The sequence below is a fragment of the Penicillium griseofulvum genome, assembly GCF_001561935.1.
Source record: "Penicillium griseofulvum strain PG3 chromosome Unknown contig_80, whole genome shotgun sequence".
NCBI lineage: Eukaryota > Fungi > Ascomycota > Eurotiomycetes > Eurotiales > Aspergillaceae > Penicillium > Penicillium griseofulvum.
The window spans coordinates 1,553,635-1,572,314 of record NW_024467471.1 but is presented as its reverse complement, the minus strand read 5'-3'; the positions used below and the strand labels follow the sequence as shown (position 1 = coordinate 1,572,314).

Below are 18,680 nucleotides of genomic sequence, written 5' to 3'. Positions count from 1 at the left end.
ACAGTCTGTCAGAAAAGCCTAGGTTAGAACTGATCGATGTTGCATGGTGTCTGACAAAATTCATTAAGCGGCCTGTTCCTCCACTTCTTTTTTCTGCACTCACGGCCCTGCCTCCCTGGCTTGCACTTTTCGTTTTTACCTGGCTCCGATGAATGTCCATTTCCAAGAGAGCCATTTGCGAGAGGCGTCCCCTGATGGCCGTCATGGTTCTGCGAAGGAGACGTGTAAAAGCCACCGAAGGCATCAGAAGAACGATTGTAGACCAGCTCAATGTATTCAATGCCCATGTATATACTATCGCCAATTTTCATATCACCTGTCCAGAGTCCGCCGTTACTCCAAAGATTAACGACAATCATGCTCGCCAGATTGGGAACTCCGTATGATTTGGCATCCTGTATTTGACCGTCGACATACCACCGTGACATGTTCGAGAGCCAGTCTAGGCGATGCGTAGACCACGTCGTCCATGGGACAGGTACATCTCTAACGGTACTCGCACCGGGGATCTCTTTATCAGCGGCGAAATCGTAATCGGGCTGATTGGCATAGTGCACGCGATGCGACGGGTCCCGTGTCAAAATCTCAATATCCGATTCGCAGGTCTGGTCATGGTAGGTGAAGATGCCAGCACAAGCGCCGTCGGCTGGGCGGTCATCACGTACAGGAATTGTCTTGTTGTTCGATGGCACGGTATAATGTCGCCTTGGATCCCGCGATGGCCATTCTTTAGGCTGGGGAGGTTGCGATACGATGGAGCTAGCTGGCAGCAAACGAAACCGGACACGCAAGGAGCACCGGTAGATGTTGTGCAGACGAGTCTCGATCTCTGCGGTGGAGGTGTAGTCTGAGAAGCGGGTGGTGCGTAGCACAAGATACGTCGCATGGGGGTTGTGTTGCTCATGATCCCGGGTGAGAAAGACGTTGTGCTTTGAATTTATCATGAGGACTGGGGATCTAGCGGTGCCTCGGCGTTCCCAGTTCTGACTACTCCAGTCTATCTCGAAGGAGGTCTTGTAGAATACCAGTGATCTGGGGTCTGGGTCCTTTGACTCGTGGACTGCGGGTGGGTGGTCATTTGGCGGGTCTTGTATATCGCCCCCATCGTCATCATCCCAGTCCTCGTCGCTATAATCTATGGGCTCTGACAGATTGAGATTGGCATGTTTCTTCAAATCCACTGCCCGAAAGTCCCAGAATTTGTAGTGGTGGAAGTATCCCGGGTCAGGCCCGGAGATTGTGTAGCAATCACACCCGCGTGGACGTTTCTTGGTTCGTAGCTGCGGTGGTGTCGTAGCATCTGGTAAACTTGATGCTACCGTGCCGAAATAGATCGCGGCCACTGCCAGGGCCAAAACGTTGATTCTCATGGTGGCAGTAACAGGATTCAAAAAGAATACCCAAAATGGGCCCCGGCGAAGTGAAGCGAACTCGGAAGGTCTTGGGTTGTCTGAACAGGAAGCCACGTTGATCGTTATTTCCTCTTTAGGTCGAGATATCATGTTCAGTAAAGTGTGTGGTCTAGTGGTTTTTAGTAAATACGCCTGCATCTAAGCTTGGTGTTATTTTCCGAGAGGATGACTCTTTGTACAATTGACAGACAATTAGCTGTCCCTAGGTATCATACATTGTCTGATAGATGCGCCAAATTGGCTGACATCTTCTGTTGTCTCTCTTCAAACAGAAATCATTCAAACCGCTGGCCCGCTCTCCGGGACTGGTTCAAAGAGATCTTGCTTCAAGACTTCCAGCACTAGCTTCTCATCGATATTTTGGAGGTTCGCCGAGCCAGTGACAGCTTCGTTTCCAGCGTCATCATCGTCACTCGTGGTAGAAGACTGACCTATCTCCTCTGGTTCAGCGGTCCGAAGGTAGTCTTCCTCCAGTATGAATTTGGAGTTATCTTTGTCTGCAAACAGTGTCTCTGCTGACTCTGGTAGTGCATAAATCGTAGGGAATTCTAAGACAGTCCGATTGCGCAGAACAGTATTTAGCGTCGATGATTGCAAGAGAGGAGTTAAGACAGGCTTTTTGGTTGTTGTTCGAGGACGGTGAAGGTAGAAGTAAAGACCGCGGTGAGGGGCGACGGTCTGATCTGGTGCTTTATCCGTTTGCTCAGTTGAGACTTCTGCTGGTTCCTTTGCAGAGTCTTCGATCTGGGATGGTGGTGGTTGTGTTTCTGCCGCTTCAATCCCTGTCGTGGCAGCATCACTAGCTGCAGCAATAGTCGTATTAGGCGTGTCCAAATCTTCTTTCTTCTCTTCCTTCCCTAGCTCAATGACTGGCTCTTGATCCTTCGGGCGCGGGCAGCATCGGTTATAGGCTTCGGCGACAGAACATGAATCAATGACAACGACAGAATCACGAATAGTCTTCACCCCATCAGCCGTAATCCACTCTATGGTCCAAGCAAGACGCTTATGCCTATGAAACAACCAAGTCAGTAAAAGGTCTAAACTGAAAGATATGAGAAATTCAACTCACTTGGGATGTAAACGCGACCCATTCTGCTTATTCCTCGACATTCCCTTCGGAGCTCGGAGAACTCTCACACCAGCAGCCTCTGTTCCGCGCAAGAACGCAGCTTCGCCCTTGGCAAGGCCTTGGTTCGGGTGCTTCCTCTTACGGCCAGTAGTCTCATTATCATCGGCCTGGGGACCGCCCGTAAGATCAATCCCGCGGTTATCGACTTCTCTCTCCGCGCGCTCGAGGGTGCGCTCGATCCCGGTGATGAAATTAAAGTCGCGGTCGAACGCGGATTCGGTGGCTAATTCATGGCGCTTTAGATATGCAGCTGGATCACGCACGCCTGAGCATTGCGACCAAAGTTTGTGGCGACGTGTGCAGGGAAGAGAGCAGGTGCGTGTTGAGCAGCGTGGACAGCGGTATTTAGGAGGATTGACATGGCTGTACGGGCACAGGTTAGATTCCAGGTATTGTAGTATGTAATTTCATGGGCATACCATATTGAGCAGAGATCACTCAGCAAGGGATCTGAGTCTGACATGGTGATTGTTGTGGAGTCGAAAGTTGGAGAGTCGGAGATTTGATGGGAAATTTATTTGTCTTATCGATAACCGCCTGAGGCAGAGGTCTCAAACTACATATACAAGTCACATTTTCGCTATTTTCTCCAGGAAGCTCTAGAGATAGATCTTGGATGAGCTATCAGCAGATTAATTCATCTGCCAATGACCTAATTTTTCATCGAATGTGATCTTTTGCGGGGATACACCAGTCCTGTCCTCTGTAGATGATATCATCTGCGGATAGGATGATCAATCCCCGATCAATCACCGCTGCATTTCTAAGCTTCGGGGATATCTTCCGCCGACGGCCGTTATTTAGTTGTTTAGATTCCTTCATTCCAGCCGACTTTCAAAAAGAATATTATACTTACTAGATCAAATATGGCTTCCAAAGCACTCGCGATCATTGCTGGCGTTGGCCCTGGCACGGTATAGTTCACATTCCCCTCAGGCCCTATATATATACATGATTAGCTGATCAAAGAGACAGGGCGCTTCAATTGCAAGGAAATTTTCAAGGACCTACTCGGTGGTAGTTCTGGCACGAAACCCAGATAGCTATAACCCAGTCGTTCAAGAAATCAATTCCAGCGGCGGCCAAGCTATCGGCATCAGCACCGATGTCTCAGACTCGAAGAGCGTCAATGCCGCATTTGACAAGGTTCAAGCACAGTACCCTTCCTCGAAGGTAGCTGCTGCTGTTTTCAATTCAGGTGGCGGCTTGGTCATCAAGTCATTTCTCGAGCTCACGGAAGAAGATTACTCGACTGCACTCGGCTCACAGGCGTACGTATCTACTATCTCTTGTTCTCACATCTACTTCGTCCCAAGCTCGACATAGTCCACATTATTATTAGGGATTCCACTGAATTGTTGACTTCCATACCAGACACGGTGCCTTCAACTTTGCCAAGCGGGCTATTCCGCTGCTCCTACAAGCTCGCGAATCGTCGAACTACCCGCCCACACTAATCTTCACAGGAGCTACTGCTAGTATTAAAGGCTCGGCTAAGTTTGCTGCCTTTGCTTCCAGCAAGTTTGCACTGCGTGCGTTGGCGCAGTCACTTGCTCGTGAGTTTGGGCCGCAGGGCGTACATGTATCGCATACTATTCTTGACGGTGTCATTGATATCCCTCGTACCAAAGCCTGGGTATTTGAGCATGAAGATGCGAAATTAAGCCCCGATGCTGTAAGTGCCTTCACTGGTTGCTTTATCTCGGACACTCACTGGTCATAGATTGCGGACTCATACTGGTATTTGCATACTCAGCCACGCACGACATTTGCGTTTGAATTGGACCTGCGACCTTATATTGAGAAGTGGTAGAGGTACTTTGGGGGGCGCCTCTTAGTTTTTATGAGGCATTGAACTATCAGCAAACCAGAAGAGTAGGATCTGTATGGAGTAGAACGAATATAGTAAGAATGAATTGTGGTCACATGTGCATTTGCTAGGATTGTGTCTTATCAAATGACTGGAATCCAAATTGGACCTCGGGATTGAGCTCGAAATTGGATATATCCTGCCTAACTTCAAGTATACAATGTAGTAGAGTACTGGACCTCGGAGGTAACCGTGGAAGGTTCCAAGGTTGGTCCCGATTTTATGCAGCTGAGTCAGCTCATAACGTCACCATCTGGGGTTCCAGAAAACAGCCAAGCTCCCGGAGCTCTCACCTCTTGTCACCCCATCTTTCCACAACACCATACTCACCATGAGCTCCGACGATGCCTCGCCACAGGCAGGCCAGACATATAACGACAATTCCCCATCTACCCCTATGCACAACCCAGCGATCGGAAAATATAACCACCTCAAACTCCGACAAGAGACAATTGTGCAACCTGATCTTTTCACATTGTATTTCGGATTTTTCGGCACAACAGTCTGGAAGCAAAGGGTCGTGCAAACATTGACCGAGCGAGTGGAGAACCACTACGTGCTGACAGAACGATCTCCGACCCAAGATGAATTTGACGCAATGGTTGAGCACGGAACGCGATGTCTGTACCACGGCCGAATGGGTTTACCCATAAGTTCATTCCTCGGAACTGCATTGCTCTACTCCCAAGCACGCAAATCGCCACTCTTCCCGCGCAACCCCACCCCAGCCTCACTACTCAACGCGATACGGAACATGTCCAGCGATCCAGGCTTCAAGGGCACCCTGGGGACAGCGGCATTCAAAATGCTCTTCATCATGACCCTCGGTAGCATGATATCAAGTGGTTATGCCGTTTCCCAGGATGCCATGCACATGTTGACGGACCCGCGAATGAAGCGGTTTGTCGAGGACGTGCGCAAGGCGAAACCAGAGGAGGTGCGTAAGCGCAAGATCGAGGCTGCTACTGAGCGTCTACGCAGCAGGCGTAGGGGTGAGCAGGATGTCGGCTCGCAGGTTATGGGCACGCCTGGATATGCAGGCGATTACGGACAGGAGCAGACATACGAATCGACGGCACAGCCGAATTCTTACTCTGAATATGTGAGCTCCGATAATAACCAGGGAAGCTCTCAGTCTATTTCGGATGATTCGTCTACACCGGGATTGAATGCTGGTGCAATCTGGGCTCGCGGTAGAGGTACTCAACCAGAGTCGAAATCGGCTTTGGATATCATGGATGAGGACGATGCTAGCCCTACAGCTGTGGAATATCGGGATACAAACATTGATGGGTCATCTAGTGGCAGTGCTTGGGACCGGATCAGGCGACAGAATGCTGGAGGACGCTTCCAGTCTCGACAGCAGCCTGGCGCACAACCTTCAATGAATCCTTACTCTGCTGGGTTTGGTCAGAGTGATCAAGAAAAGTATGACTCCAACCAGAAGACTGAGAGGGATCAAGCACAGGCAGAATTTGATCGGATGATCGAGGCCGAGAGGAACACTGGTAGTGAAGGATCACCTCGAAACCGAGGTTGGTGATGAAGATCTCTCGGCCATTGTATACTACCTATCTTCCCCTTTGCATGTATAACTACGATCATCTTCGGCCTTTGGACATCTACTTCCATATCAATGTATCTCCAAATAGAAACAACTGATACCATCAATATTAAGCCTTTGCAGGCATATATGTTTAGCTATGGTGACCCTGATCAAGAGAGTATGAACCAATGGAAAAGAGATTTTTAAAGACATCGCTGTCTACAATCTTGAAAAGGAAAATCTGAGATCGGAGACTAGGAAATCGTGCATTCAATCAACCGTAGCATTACAGCTGAATGACAGGATATGGTATTTGGATATAACTGGGGGCATATAACTGGGGGAATAAGCAGAACGAGAGGGTATGAGCCCTTAAACAGGGGGTAATATCAAACCGAAGTCAATGGGCAGTGAAAACATGAAGCGTGACGCGTTGAAAATCCAGGACATTGCAATTTCATAAAAAAAAAAAATTCAAAAAGGGAGCTCATGATGCAAAGAGAGGAGAGAAGAATAAAAAAAAACAAACGAAATATAAAAAAAAGGGACACTCGTTCGACTAGTCAAGCCCTAACGGGTCTAAACATAGTTCGAACCCGGCGCCACATAACTTTGACTCGGCAGAATATAATTCGAGTTCGAGTCATACTGAGCCTCAGTCTCGTGAGCCTGCGTCCACGGCTCAACACTGCGACTGTTGTTGCGCATACGAGTCAAGCTGCGCAGCTTGTTCGTGAAACTCTCATTTGAGCTGCGGTTTCGACGATGGTCAAAGGACATCCGACTAGCCGACTGGCGGGGATCCACCGCGTTACTGTTTCCATTGAGGGCCGGGGCGGCCGTCATAGCGCGAGGGAGAATACGGCCGAGGTCTTCATTGTTGTCGATTGCGATGTCGATTGTTGCAGACGACTCGCGGGGCGAGACGGGCGCTGCGGATGGTGGGAACGGGGGTGGTGGGGGTGGGGTGTTAAGATGCTGCAGTTCTGGGAGAATGGGTGGGGGTGGTGGTGGGGGGATTGTCTCGTAGTGTGCTGAGGATTCTCCCTGCATGGCATGCTCGATTGTCTCTTCGATGCTCACTTGTACGTGAGGGGAGGTGCCGGAGACGTAGCCACCTGAGCTGGTTCGATTATGGTCCTTGGCACGGCTGCGGCTGCTGGACCTGCTCCGAGGGAGGGCTGGGTTAAAGCGGGGGTGCATTGGGAGGTCGTTTGGCATTGAAGGGGCGCTGTACTGTGATTCTGGCACGGGGACGGACATCGATCGTCCGATCCTCTCGGCGGCATCTCCTTGATACCGGGCATTGCTGAGGAAGAAACTGTTATCTGTCGGGATGATGGGCACAGAGGGAGGTCGTTCTTCGTCTTGTCCGGTTCCTCCATACTTGGGATGCCGCATTGCTCGGGGAGTTGCTGGAAGTCCACCGGGCATTCCAGAGCGGGAAGAGTTCGAGTCAGAACTGCTGGGATAGTCGGTAGATATCTTGCTTTGGGTCGCCTTGTTTCGCGAGGGAGCTCGCTGGAAGTATGAGCTTGTACCAGAGAAAGGCGGGGAGCTCTCAATGGGACTTCTTGCGCTTTGTAGCTCGCCGGGGAAGGGAATGTTTGGAGCTGATGGGTTGCGAGCAAGTGATAATCTTCGTGCTTCCAATTCAGCGGCGGCGATCTCTCTTCTCTTTTTCTCCGCCAGGGTGACAAATGGTGTCCTTGGGGGTGCAGTGTCTTGGGGTTCATTGGCTGCCGAGCTTGGTTGGCCATTAGAATGCGCATTAGATGTGTTTTCTTGGCCAAAGACCATGCTGCTCAACTGCTCCAGCGCTGATGCCTGCTGCGCCCAGGGGTCTGATGTAGGCCCTGGCTGGAGGGTAGAAAGACTCTGCGAGGTTTTGTGTCTGGTTTCTGAAGAGCCGTCTGTTTTGGAAGTTGATCCTTTTTCGGCGCGACGTCGACTGGCGCTTCGGTGTCGAGATCGCAGTCGCTTTTGGTTACCCTCGACAAGTCTCAAAGGATTATCGACATCATGAGAGGCCCCTTCTGTGGGATATGCCATAGGAAGAGGCGATGATGGCGATCGAACGCTAGATCCTTGTCGATCGCTGCTGCGGCCTCGATTCGAAGCGTCTCGTTTGTCTGTGCCGATGCGGTTTGCAGTGTGCCGGCTTGAAGAGCGCTGACGGTTCCGAGAAGCTGACCCTCTCGCCTTGCTAGAACTTCTAGTGCGAGACTTCGACTTCCGGGTTTCAGACTCTCCGGTGTGGTATCGAGCCAACTCTTCAGGAGACATAGGCACTGGCGAGGAAGGAGAGCGCTTGGCCGGCTGGATGTATCGACGCTCACTCATACCGCGGGTATCTCGAGAGGTATCGCGCCTTGAGCTCTGGCTGGCTGTATCGTCTGGGTTTCGTCTTCCACGGCCCGGAGTATGCGGACGGAGCTTCCGCGCATGGTAGTTGGCTTCGTCAAGACTACTGATGTATTGATCGATACTACGACCACTGACACTTGGGCTCCTAGCTGAAGCGTAGGAATGCACCGTCGAAGCGGTGCTCTTGGCGCTGGGAATCAAATCGGAGCGGTCCTTTGGGTTCCTTTCACCTTCCAAGGTCTCAATTTGTAGCCCGTCCGGTTTTCTATCTCGGGATCCATTACGATGGTCATCATTTGTGAGGGCCTCGAATACACCGGCGGCTGGTGAGGGAAGACCCTTGATTGCGGCAAACTTGTCTTTCCCTTGCACAGCAGTCTGGGGACTGGGCTTGAGAGAGTCTGAGTCCGGGTTGTATTTAGCAGCTGACAAAGTGAGGAAGCCACTGTTGCTCTCTTTCTCATCTTGGCTCTGTTCCCGTTCGTTTTCGGAGGTGGAACTATACTCATTCTGGCTGTAGGAATTTGACCTTGAAGAAAAGCTTGGAGGGTGGACATCCACTGGGGTCTCTCCGATCGAGGGTAGACGACGGCGATTGAAAGCAGGAGTATTTGTTCGGGACATTGCATGGTTCAGGCTTTGGATATTGTTGAGTTTATAAGAGCCAAATCCACCAGGAGACATTGCAGAATCGGGAACAGCGGATTCAGCAATCGGAGTGATTCCTGGTGCATTTGTTGGTGTGCGGTCATCGGACTTCAAGCCAGGGAAGCGGAAACGGCCTGGCTGTCCGTCAAAGGAAGTAATGAGCTTCAGGGCGGGCGTTTTCACTGCAGGCTTCGAGTTAGATGCGGACCTTGGGCGGACTGGTGGCGGCATCATATTGGCTTGCGAAGGTTCGGGCGAGTTGAGAGGAGACGCGCGAACCATCTCTGCGAAAGATGAGGTTTGTTGGACAGATGGAGATGACCATGGCTCTGATGGTTCCGCTCCTGTGCACATGAAGCAGCGAATGGCGAGTTGCTGCTGTGAGTGAGTCACAACATGTTCTCCCCATCGGCGAACGAGATATGACTGGCGCTGCCAGTCTGACGGGAACAGGAGACAGGTCATGAGAATAGCTTCCATGAAGTGATTGCGAGAAACATAAACTTCGATGGCATCGTTTTTGTCTCCCAGACCAAGCAAGATCGCAGCCGAGGTGTGTATATCCCCGATCTCAAGCAATTTCTGTACAAATGCCTGTCCGACCTTGTTTGCCTGCCCTTGGCCGCTCATCTGACTCAAAGCAAGAATCATCCAGTCGGAGATTGTTGCCTGTCCAGAGCTGATCATTGCGGCCATTTCATCTGTGTCGTTCCCACCAAGCCACTGCGTTAAGAGAATAGCGCTTTGGCTACCCATCGCGTGGCGGCTCACTAAGAATTGTCAAAATATGTCTCCAAGATAGAAGATACACGGTAATACATACACTCATCTGTAATCAGATCTTGGATGTCTCCATCCCAGCCAAAGACCACGCTCAACATCTGCAGCCGGAGATCATCCGAAGTGAGATTTGTCTCATCGATAGGCGGTTGCTGTTTATAAGGAACATCAATCAATCGAGCCCGAGTGAACGGGAATAGATCAACGATGCTCTTGTCAGCAGGGCTGAGATGAACCTCGTTCCGCAATCGTGATGCCGCCCTCGAGCTTCTCACAGATGACATTGAGACCGAGGAGGGATACGCAAATGAAGCCGAAGCCTGTGGTGTATCACGACCACCTGATGTCATCGAAAATGTTGTAGCACTCTGTCCAGAGCGACTTGGTGGAGAGAAAGGTCTCATATTATACTTCCCAGAGGAAGCCTTTGAGCTCACCGATTCTGTCCGACTACGCGATGAAGCAGGACTCGTCAGATCTGCCCTCTGTCTGAGATTCTCAATGCTGTTTGCGTCAAATGGCGTTGTTCTTCTGGATCCGCCTGGTGGTTCTCGGATATCAGGAGCATCCTGCAATCGCCGTGGGGACATTGTCTTTGCTCGGCTACCTTCCGCTGTTCCAGGCCGTGGGATAACTGGAAGATGCTGCACATTTGCAACCATTGCCGGATTTTCCAAATCATACTGCTGAACTGAGTGCTGGGGGCCGATGGTGAATAGAGTCGCCGTAGGACCATAGTTTGCAATGCCTCGCACACCGTCGATTGTCGGAATTGGATCGTAGGTAACATGCTTTGTTCGAACATCCCATGACCATGTTTCCCTATGATTAGATGTCAGTAAATTTCCAGTTATTCTCTCAGGGCGTTACGCACCCTTCCAAATATTGCACAAGTCTTCCATTCTTTGACCATCCCATCCATTTAGGATCAGATGAGTTTGAATCGGATCGTTTCAATACTCTGATCACTCGAGGTGACTCTTTCCCTGGTGGTTTTGCCACGCTCCAAACTCGCAAATCGCCATTCGATGACTGCGTGGCCAGCATGTCTGACTTCTGTTTCGATGAGGATGCATGCCAAGCCAAGGAAATAATTGGCGATGGTCCACGTGAAGTAGTCAGAGTATGAAGAATGGTAAATTGAGGAAGTAAAGTCACGATCAATATAGACCCATTTTGATATCTAAAATATGTTAGCTTTAAAAGGTTACTTCCACTCTCATGTTCATCTTACATACCCAATTGCATAGGTACGACAATCCATGGCGGGCGCCAGAGCTGTGATTGGGTCGAAAATGGTGCGCGCAGAGATGTGCTCTGAAGTGGGAGGTTCGAATAGGATCACCTCGCCCTTGCCATTGCCTATGATTCCAAGTCAGCAACTCCAACATCAAACGTGAAATAATGTTCTCACCAAATGCAACATTGCCATTACGCATCCACGAAGCTATTCGCAGATGATCGAAGGAAGCAAACCGGGCAATCTCCGTTCCAGTGAAGAGATCCCAGACAATTGCCGTTTGCCCTACATCATAACTGACGACTAATCTTCCCGCACCCCGCTCGCTGACATTATCGACTGATATAAATTCGATGTTTTCCTGGTGGCTCTGGAAACGTCGCTCAATTGCCAATGTATCATGATGTAGACATAGGATTGTTGAACCCTGGGCATAGAGGAATAAGGACGCCGTCGAAGCGCAGGCCTCGAAGCGAGGCTGGACAGCCGGTGGTGCAGGTGCCATTGCTTTGACGGTCCTCGAAGGTCGCGATTCTGTCCCCAAGCTATTCCATGTCAACTCAACCATTATATCCCGGATGAAGCATATGAGCGGGGAAATTGATTTACAAGACAAAAGTCCCAGAAGGATAGGGAGAATTAAACCCTAAAGAAGATTGGGCCACTGACCTCTGTTTAAGCCAGGTAGATTTCTAATCGGCCCTCCAGGGCTGGGTACCAAGGTGAATAGACGGGAAGTTCTAGGTTATCTCGAGGCACATTTGGGGAGGGGAGAATAAGCGCCCAAGGAATCGGGGGAAATAGGCTAGAAGATCCCATATAAATGAAAAGGGTGAGATGCAAGATATGTAGGAAATATGCGAGAAGGCAAGAAAAGAGAAATGCAAGCCGTTAGAACAGGGGAGGGGGAAAAGAATTAAAAAAAAAAAAAAGATAAATAAGAGATATTCAAGTGTGACAATTAAGAGATTGAACTCGCTTGCACGTTCATCACATAGGCTTTTGTGACAGGAAGTAAGACTCAAATATAATATTAAAGCAGGCGCCCGTATCCCGTACAGGAAACAAACATTTCCTAAAAAAGAGGGGGGATTATAGTCAAATGGACTTAGCGCTCGGGGGAATTGGGCGCTTTCATTTCCCTTGGACCATACATCTTATCCCGTTTCAAGAATTACAGAGGAACCGGAGCATGACCCGGGATTAAAAGCACGATATTCACCATATTCAACATATTGTTAGCGGAGACGGTGAGATCGAGCCTTCTTGGTGGCTGGGTTATCATGCGGGACTTACACCAACGAGCATACAGAATTTGAGTAAAAAGTTAACTGAGATGCAGAAGAATCCCTGGCCCTTGCACTTATCTTTAGTGTCCTGCACGTCGATCACTCGGAGGTAATCCAAGTTAGGGCAAGGACTTTTTATATACCCATATATATATATATATATAGTTGAAGTATATAGTAGTTCCCCCCTCAACATAGAACTTGTTATTTTTCTCCAACTGCAAGGAACCGCCCAATTTTCAAATAGCAAATAGAATTAAAAAAGAGAAAGATAAAAAAACAAGTAGTGTGATCCGAGACAGTGTGATTGGGATCCGTGTTGTTCTCAAGCTGCAGCTTCGTCACTTCACTTAGCCAATCACCATCAATCACCGCTGATCCCTCGGCGCCTACACAACTACCCCCCAGCCAATACCTGCACTCATCCTGCCCTTCCATGATAATATCCAATCACTAGAAAATGTCCTAAATTGACTCTATTGGCCTATGGCAGTCTTCATCTGGGGTTGGATCCGGAGAAGGCCGTTGATAAGTTTCATACTTAAACTAGTGTTTCTGATGTCTATAATATGTCGATCTCACTTTCGTTTTTGACTTCCCACGAGGCTTATGTATGGAGTGCGGAGTACTTCAAATTAGTCCTTTTTCCTGTGATGTGATAGCAAATGCAAAGATATGCAGTGATCCCTGCACAAAAAGGCACCGAATGTCCTGGAGCTTGGGCCTCTGTGATAGTATCGGCACGACAGCAGAGTTTTTAATTGAACTTGAATGAATTTTCAAGTTGCACTGGATGGATTGGATCAATTCCGATCCTTGGAATAATACGAGTCACAAAAGAATCCAAATGTCCCTACTATACATATGGAATACTCCCGTATATATATTCCATGGCCAATGGGAAATTCGAAATGCAAAATACATATGTTGTATTCGAATTCAGATAATATGTTATATTCTACTTCGTCTATTGCCAATTTCAGAGATATATAGAACAGTTTATATATAACCTAAGAATACTAGGTATATATCTCGTGTTTTACAGCTCAGACCAAGTCCAGGGCTGTTATCGTATGATCGCGGGGTCTTATCGTCCAAGGGTCTTCCCCGGACCCCAAGTGCTTTGACTCACAGTTTCCCCCAACACATTGCATAGTTGGAGCTTCAAGTTTACCAATTGCTATAAAGTCTTTGTTAATCCATTGTGACAACCCTACAACCACCCAACATGTCAAAGGAGACAATTGTAGTGATCGGGTTAGTCCAACACCTATAATAACCTCGATTTCGCCCCCAATGGAAAAAAAAAAGAGATCACAAGACACAATCAACTGACAAGATTAGTGCGGGTGTTATTGGCCTTTCCACCGCACTTTGCATCCAACAACATCTCGCTCCCACGCAATCCATTTTGCTGGTAGCTCGCGACTTCCCTTCGGAAACTTCCGTGAACTACGCTTCGCCATGGGCAGGAGCCCACTACCGCCCGGTCCCAGGCTCCTCGCCACAGGCCATCAAAGAGGCGAACCAAGCGCAGCGTACGTATGAGTTTTTGAAGCGGATGGCGGCCGCTGAGCCCGCCGCGGGCATCAAGTTCGTCGAGGGTGTTGAGCACCTCGAGGCTCCGCCGCCCGAGTATCTGGATCACCAGAGCGTGCGCAATGTCTATTCGCACCTGGATGAGTTCCAGACTCTGGGAAAAGAGGATGTCCCGGCCGGTGTTGTGTGGGGTGTGAAGTACGGAACGTATGTGATCAACTCGCCTGTGTACTGTGCACATTTGCTGCGCAAGTTCATTCTCAAGGGTGGCGAAACGAGACGGTATACGCTGGCCAACTTGAAGGAGGCGTTTAGTATGGCGGGGAATGTGAAGACGGTGGTGAACTGCTCAGGAACTGGCTTTGAAGACCCGAAATCGTTCATTATCAGAGGTATGTGTCTACGGTGGGGATGGACGTTTATGATGAACTTGTATTGACATGTTCTCTAGGTCAAACTTGTCTCGTCCGTAACCCTGTCTCGAAGACTATTACTCGACAGAATACCGATGGCTCGTGGTCCTTCTGTATCCCGCGTCCCCTTGAAGGCGGAACTATCATCGGAGGCACGAAGGAGCCGAGTAACTGGGACCCGAACCCGTCTTTGGAAACTAGACAGCGGCTCCTCGCTAATGCAACCAAGTGGTTCCCTTTCACCCCCGAGAGCGGCGGCAAATTCGATGTGATTCGTGACATTGTCGGTCGGCGGCCGGCTCGTGAGGGCGGTCTGCGCATCGAGGCGGAGAAGCTGGCCGATGAACGGTATATCGTTCATGGATATGGTGCGGGTGGTCGCGGGTTCGAGCTGTCTCGTGGTATTGCGGAAGACATTGTCTCCGTGATGCTTGAGAAGAGGCTGCTGCAGGCTAAGGCCTCGCTGTAAAACTATGGGTGGACATTTGCCAAGTGCATGCATTGTATATAGAGCATGTTGTACATTTTTCTAGAGTTGATAGATCTTACTAGACGTGCATTCCAATATAGAGAATAGAAGGTATCAGGTTCATTTGAATGAACGAACTTTTTGCTACCAAAACATAACAATGTGCTATCAAAAGGTATATCGGCCGTTGATTCTTTGTCACATGGGACACAAGACTCATCAAGCCTTTGCGCCCCCGTGGCTAGTCAACCTTGACATGTTCCTCTACGCATGACATCTGTAGTACATACGTATAGAGGTGGGAAAAGGCGACCAACCGAGGCCCTTAGTGATGAGCGAGGTTGCATACAAAGCGAGCAATTTGAGGCAAGCGATTGTAGCGATCACTCGACATCGCGATCCGACCCCACAGCAACACGTAACAAACTTTAAGATTGCGTGTCGCCGGGGGAGGATCCTCAAGGGCCCACGAATCTAATATCGTGAGAGTATGTAGGGACTCAACCCACAGATTCAGGTGTGACACCTTCAGGTATACTTGTGGGTATCTCTGTGGGTAGAATTCCACCACCGAGCTTGAGGAGGCGTTCCTCTTCCTTCTTTTCACGTAGCCTCTCAGTCTCTCTCCGCATGACTGACAAGTTCCAGGTTCCATTCTCATCCTCGCCCTCCTCGGGCTCACTGTCCTCCTCGGCCCAGTTGCCGCTCTCGAAGAGCGTACGACCAGTAGCCTCCTTAGCCTGCTGTGCTTGGGCCTCGGCGGCCTTCTTGTCCATACGCTCCTTCTTCCACTTGGCGAAGGTCTCCTCGTTGACCGGTGTCAGAGTACCAGTCAGCTTGTGACGCTCGGAATCCAGCCAGTCCTCTAGGGTGAGAGTGTTCAAGGGGGATTTGTCCTTGAGTGCCTTCTCGGCGGCTCTCTGCTCACGGGTCTTCAGGATGAATCTACTCACGCTATTAGTATTGTGTACCAGAACATGTAAGTGCCGGAAAGACATACCCTGGTGGCAAGCTGTGCTTGTACATGCACTTGTCTCCTCCATTCGGACAAGTCCAGAACCAACCGTACTTCTGGTTCTCCACTGCTTCGATGAAGAATTTGCACACCTTGTCGGTGGTTGTGCGCGGGTTGCCGTGTTTGCTCATGACAACGCTGCGAAGCTTCTCCTCGTCCCATTCATCCATGGTATCCTTTTGCTTCTTCTCTTCCTCTGCGGCCTTCTCATCACGGGTGTCGGTGTACAAATCCTTCTTGGCTGCCTTGCGCTCGACATTGGGGTCGTGTGAGAATTTACACTTGCGGCCCTTCTCGCAGTGGCCCTGTTTGAAGAAAATACAAAGGACAGTCTTCGGATCAACACCGAAGGCAACCTTCTGAACTTGCACAGGCTTGAATAGCTCAAGGTTTTCTCGCCTGGCCCGCTCAGCAGCTGCCTTCTCGGCCTCACGCTTCTCTTTCTCGGCGGCCTTTCTCTTCTCGTCTAGGTTCTTGTTGCTTGCGGCTTGTGCTTGCAACTGTTGGATCTGCTTCTTGGCGGCACCACCTTTTTTCTACATTAAACGTTAGGACATGTTGGGGTATGTCACGAGTGTCACGAGTGTCACGAGCGAGACTTCAAATTGAGATGACGTACATTTTTCATACCAAAGGACTTATCTTCAACGGTGGCCTTCTTCTTCTTAGGCTGATCGGCCTTCTTGGGAGGCATGGCGGCGGTTGGGACGTGACGTCGCGGATTCGGGGAAGAGTAAAAATGTGAAAATGCGCCTGTCTAGGGTGCGCTTCAGTTGATGACAAGGAGATAAAGGAAAAGACGCTGATGCGATCTGAAAGAACGACAGGGAGATCTAAAAAAAGAAGATATCGAGATGTGGCAGAAATGCCTGGGTCGGTGAAATGTCGAAAACGAGGGGTGTGAGTGTGACGGCAATTTTTGGTTAACCAATGACGGTGCGGGTCTTCTACTCCAGTGCGAGGACTCGATAATATATGAAAGGGCTGGATTTATTTATATGATTGTCTTCATAGTGATTATATCTTTTATTAGAGATTCACTATTTTCTCAAATCCTATATTATTAGCGTACAATGTCGAGTTTTGATGTCTTCAAAAGTGACATGCGTCATATGCCCAATATTTGCCCTCGACACCCACAATACGGCCTCAGGCAAATATCACAACATGAAAATTGAGGTATATTAATATTGAAACAGTTCTAATATTGAAACAGCTATGTACAGTTTTACGTTTCGAACTTATTTCCAAGGGTATCCTTCAATGCTGTATATGATTTTCACTTTCCATCAAATGCCTTAAGACAACAATGCACATGCCACCCCAGACAGTGATCGCCCAGCAAGGTAACCATTCAGGCACCTCTAAACAACTTCCATCTACAATATACAATTGTGTCGAGGACTCTAAACTACTAATTATACAACTCTACGTGAAACTACAGTGACCACTCATCACGCTTCATCAATCATTGGGATGTTTTCAATGAAATAGACCTACTATGTATAAAGGTTGGCCGTGGATCAAAGCTGCCTGATCAGAATAGCCTTGCAGTCAATGGACGGGAAAACCCAAGCAGATCCATAATTCAAACCATCATCCCGTAGGCGTTCTTAAAGCACCCTTATTTTTCGTTTCTGGTCGTCATAGATTTCGCAGAAAGCAGGCATCTCACATTTACGAGACCTCCTGGATCTTGGCGGACTTCTTACCGTCAGCCTCCTCGAGCTCGGGGAGGTCCTCCTGCATAGCTGTGTTAGTAGATAATCACATATCACTTATAGGCGAGCAAACTTACATCATCTTCCTCGGCAGCCTCACCACCGGGGGCACCGCCCATACCAGGCATACCACCCATATTAGCCAGAGCGCTAAGATCGGGCATGCCACCAGGCATACCACCCATACCTTCCATGCCGGGCATACCGCCAAGCTTGGAGAAGTCGATGTTGCCTAGGCCACCTGCACCGGCGTTAGGGTCACCACCCTCACCACCGAAACCACCGAAGTTGTTAGCGTAGTCATCCTCGCCAGCCTCATCCTGCTCATCCTCATCAACCCACTACATTTCATTAGTCAATATTCATCATCAATTAGAACGAATGACCAATCATACCTTGTCGAAGTTGGTCTTCAAGAAGTGCATCTTCTGCTTGCTCTCGAGAAGGCGGGGCCAGAACTCCTCCTTGAGCTCCTTCTTGCGGAGAACGAGCTCGACGTCGCGGTCGGTGTGGTTGACTTTGCTGTTCTCGGGGTCGATCTCGGCAAAGAGGTCCAGGGAGACACTGTATGTTACGCCCTTTCTGGAGGTGCCCTTGAAAGTAACATTCTTCTCGGTGATGCTGAGGGTAGCATCGGCCTTGGGAACTTCGGCAGCCTTGATGTTCACGTAAAGGTAGTTGCGCTCAGGATCCGAATCGGATGAACGCTGAGCCCACGTAACTGGAAAGAGATAGAATATCAGCGCTTTGAGCTCACTTGGAAATGAAATTGTATAATTGGCATAGTTGACGTTTCAAAACAGCCTTAAACATTGGATAACGTCATAGTAAATTTCATGCAAAATGTGCAGTCCCGCGTTCGAGAGCGGGGAAGTAGCTAGAGTAGTCACAACGTACCTTCGGGAGTCAAGGTTTGAGACATATTGAATTAGGAGTGGAAAGATAACTGAAAGAATTGAGGAAAGGGAGAAGATAGAAGAGGTGGTCAAGGAGAGGAGAAGAAGTGTAGGAGAAGCTTCATTCACGACCTACCTAAGTGCTATGTTGTAGAAACTGGTAGAAGCGTGCCTCAGGCATGACATGTGTCCACAGGTGGGACATCGTATTACGTCAAAGCTGACTCAGTTTCCGTTCCCGGCGCGGCTGGACAAGAGTGGCACTCTAAGGTACCTAGGGAGTCTTGAATATTGACAGTCGCATCAGTGTGTACTGATCTGAAGTCTGAGACGAAGACCTGAC

At 49.3% G+C, this 18,680-nt stretch overlaps 8 protein-coding genes across 8 annotated transcripts; 3 read left to right on the top strand and 5 right to left on the bottom strand.

Moving 5' to 3' along the window:
• Nucleotides 1-18: 18 nt before the first annotated feature.
• On the bottom strand, nt 19-1,370 carry PGRI_016090 (glycoside hydrolase family 16 protein; the record flags this gene model as incomplete). The annotated part of the gene is made up of 2 exons (XM_040789322.1): nt 19-50; nt 104-1,370. The coding sequence occupies 2 exons, from the start codon at nt 1,368-1,370 to the stop codon at nt 19-21; spliced, it is 1,299 nt and encodes a 432-aa protein (XP_040646275.1).
• A 321-nt stretch (nt 1,371-1,691) lies between these two features.
• PGRI_016080 (zinc finger HIT domain-containing protein) lies at nt 1,692-3,007 on the bottom strand (the record flags this gene model as incomplete). Its single annotated transcript, XM_040789321.1, has 3 exons — nt 1,692-2,424; nt 2,485-2,907; nt 2,964-3,007. 3 exons carry the CDS (start codon nt 3,005-3,007, stop codon nt 1,692-1,694), a joined length of 1,200 nt encoding a protein of 399 aa, XP_040646274.1.
• Nucleotides 3,008-3,410: 403 nt separating this feature from the next.
• PGRI_016070 (oxidoreductase, short chain dehydrogenase/reductase family) lies at nt 3,411-4,357 on the top strand (the record flags this gene model as incomplete). The annotated part of the gene is made up of 4 exons (XM_040789320.1): nt 3,411-3,458; nt 3,520-3,815; nt 3,919-4,219; nt 4,268-4,357. The coding sequence occupies 4 exons, from the start codon at nt 3,411-3,413 to the stop codon at nt 4,355-4,357; spliced, it is 735 nt and encodes a 244-aa protein (XP_040646273.1).
• Nucleotides 4,358-4,745: 388 nt separating this feature from the next.
• On the top strand, nt 4,746-5,957 carry PGRI_016060 (putative endo-1,3(4)-beta-glucanase; the record flags this gene model as incomplete). The annotated part of the gene is made up of 1 exon (XM_040789319.1): nt 4,746-5,957. The coding sequence occupies one exon, from the start codon at nt 4,746-4,748 to the stop codon at nt 5,955-5,957; it is 1,212 nt and encodes a 403-aa protein (XP_040646272.1).
• Nucleotides 5,958-6,539: 582 nt separating this feature from the next.
• On the bottom strand, nt 6,540-11,500 carry PGRI_016050 (WD40 repeat domain-containing protein; the record flags this gene model as incomplete). Its single annotated transcript, XM_040789318.1, has 5 exons — nt 6,540-9,745; nt 9,799-10,577; nt 10,630-10,938; nt 10,994-11,117; nt 11,170-11,500. The coding sequence occupies 5 exons, from the start codon at nt 11,498-11,500 to the stop codon at nt 6,540-6,542; spliced, it is 4,749 nt and encodes a 1,582-aa protein (XP_040646271.1).
• Nucleotides 11,501-13,512: 2,012 nt separating this feature from the next.
• On the top strand, nt 13,513-14,705 carry PGRI_016040 (FAD-dependent oxidoreductase; the record flags this gene model as incomplete). Its single annotated transcript, XM_040789317.1, has 3 exons — nt 13,513-13,541; nt 13,629-14,215; nt 14,275-14,705. 3 exons carry the CDS (start codon nt 13,513-13,515, stop codon nt 14,703-14,705), a joined length of 1,047 nt encoding a protein of 348 aa, XP_040646270.1.
• A 500-nt stretch (nt 14,706-15,205) lies between these two features.
• On the bottom strand, nt 15,206-16,414 carry PGRI_016030 (translation machinery-associated protein TMA46; the record flags this gene model as incomplete). The annotated part of the gene is made up of 3 exons (XM_040789316.1): nt 15,206-15,650; nt 15,706-16,256; nt 16,340-16,414. 3 exons carry the CDS (start codon nt 16,412-16,414, stop codon nt 15,206-15,208), a joined length of 1,071 nt encoding a protein of 356 aa, XP_040646269.1.
• Nucleotides 16,415-17,397: 983 nt separating this feature from the next.
• Nucleotides 17,398-18,363, bottom strand: wos2 (Hsp90 cochaperone SBA1; the record flags this gene model as incomplete). The annotated part of the gene is made up of 4 exons (XM_040789315.1): nt 17,398-17,463; nt 17,519-17,782; nt 17,837-18,162; nt 18,339-18,363. The coding sequence occupies 4 exons, from the start codon at nt 18,361-18,363 to the stop codon at nt 17,398-17,400; spliced, it is 681 nt and encodes a 226-aa protein (XP_040646268.1).
• Between the last annotated feature and the right edge of the window lie 317 nt (nt 18,364-18,680).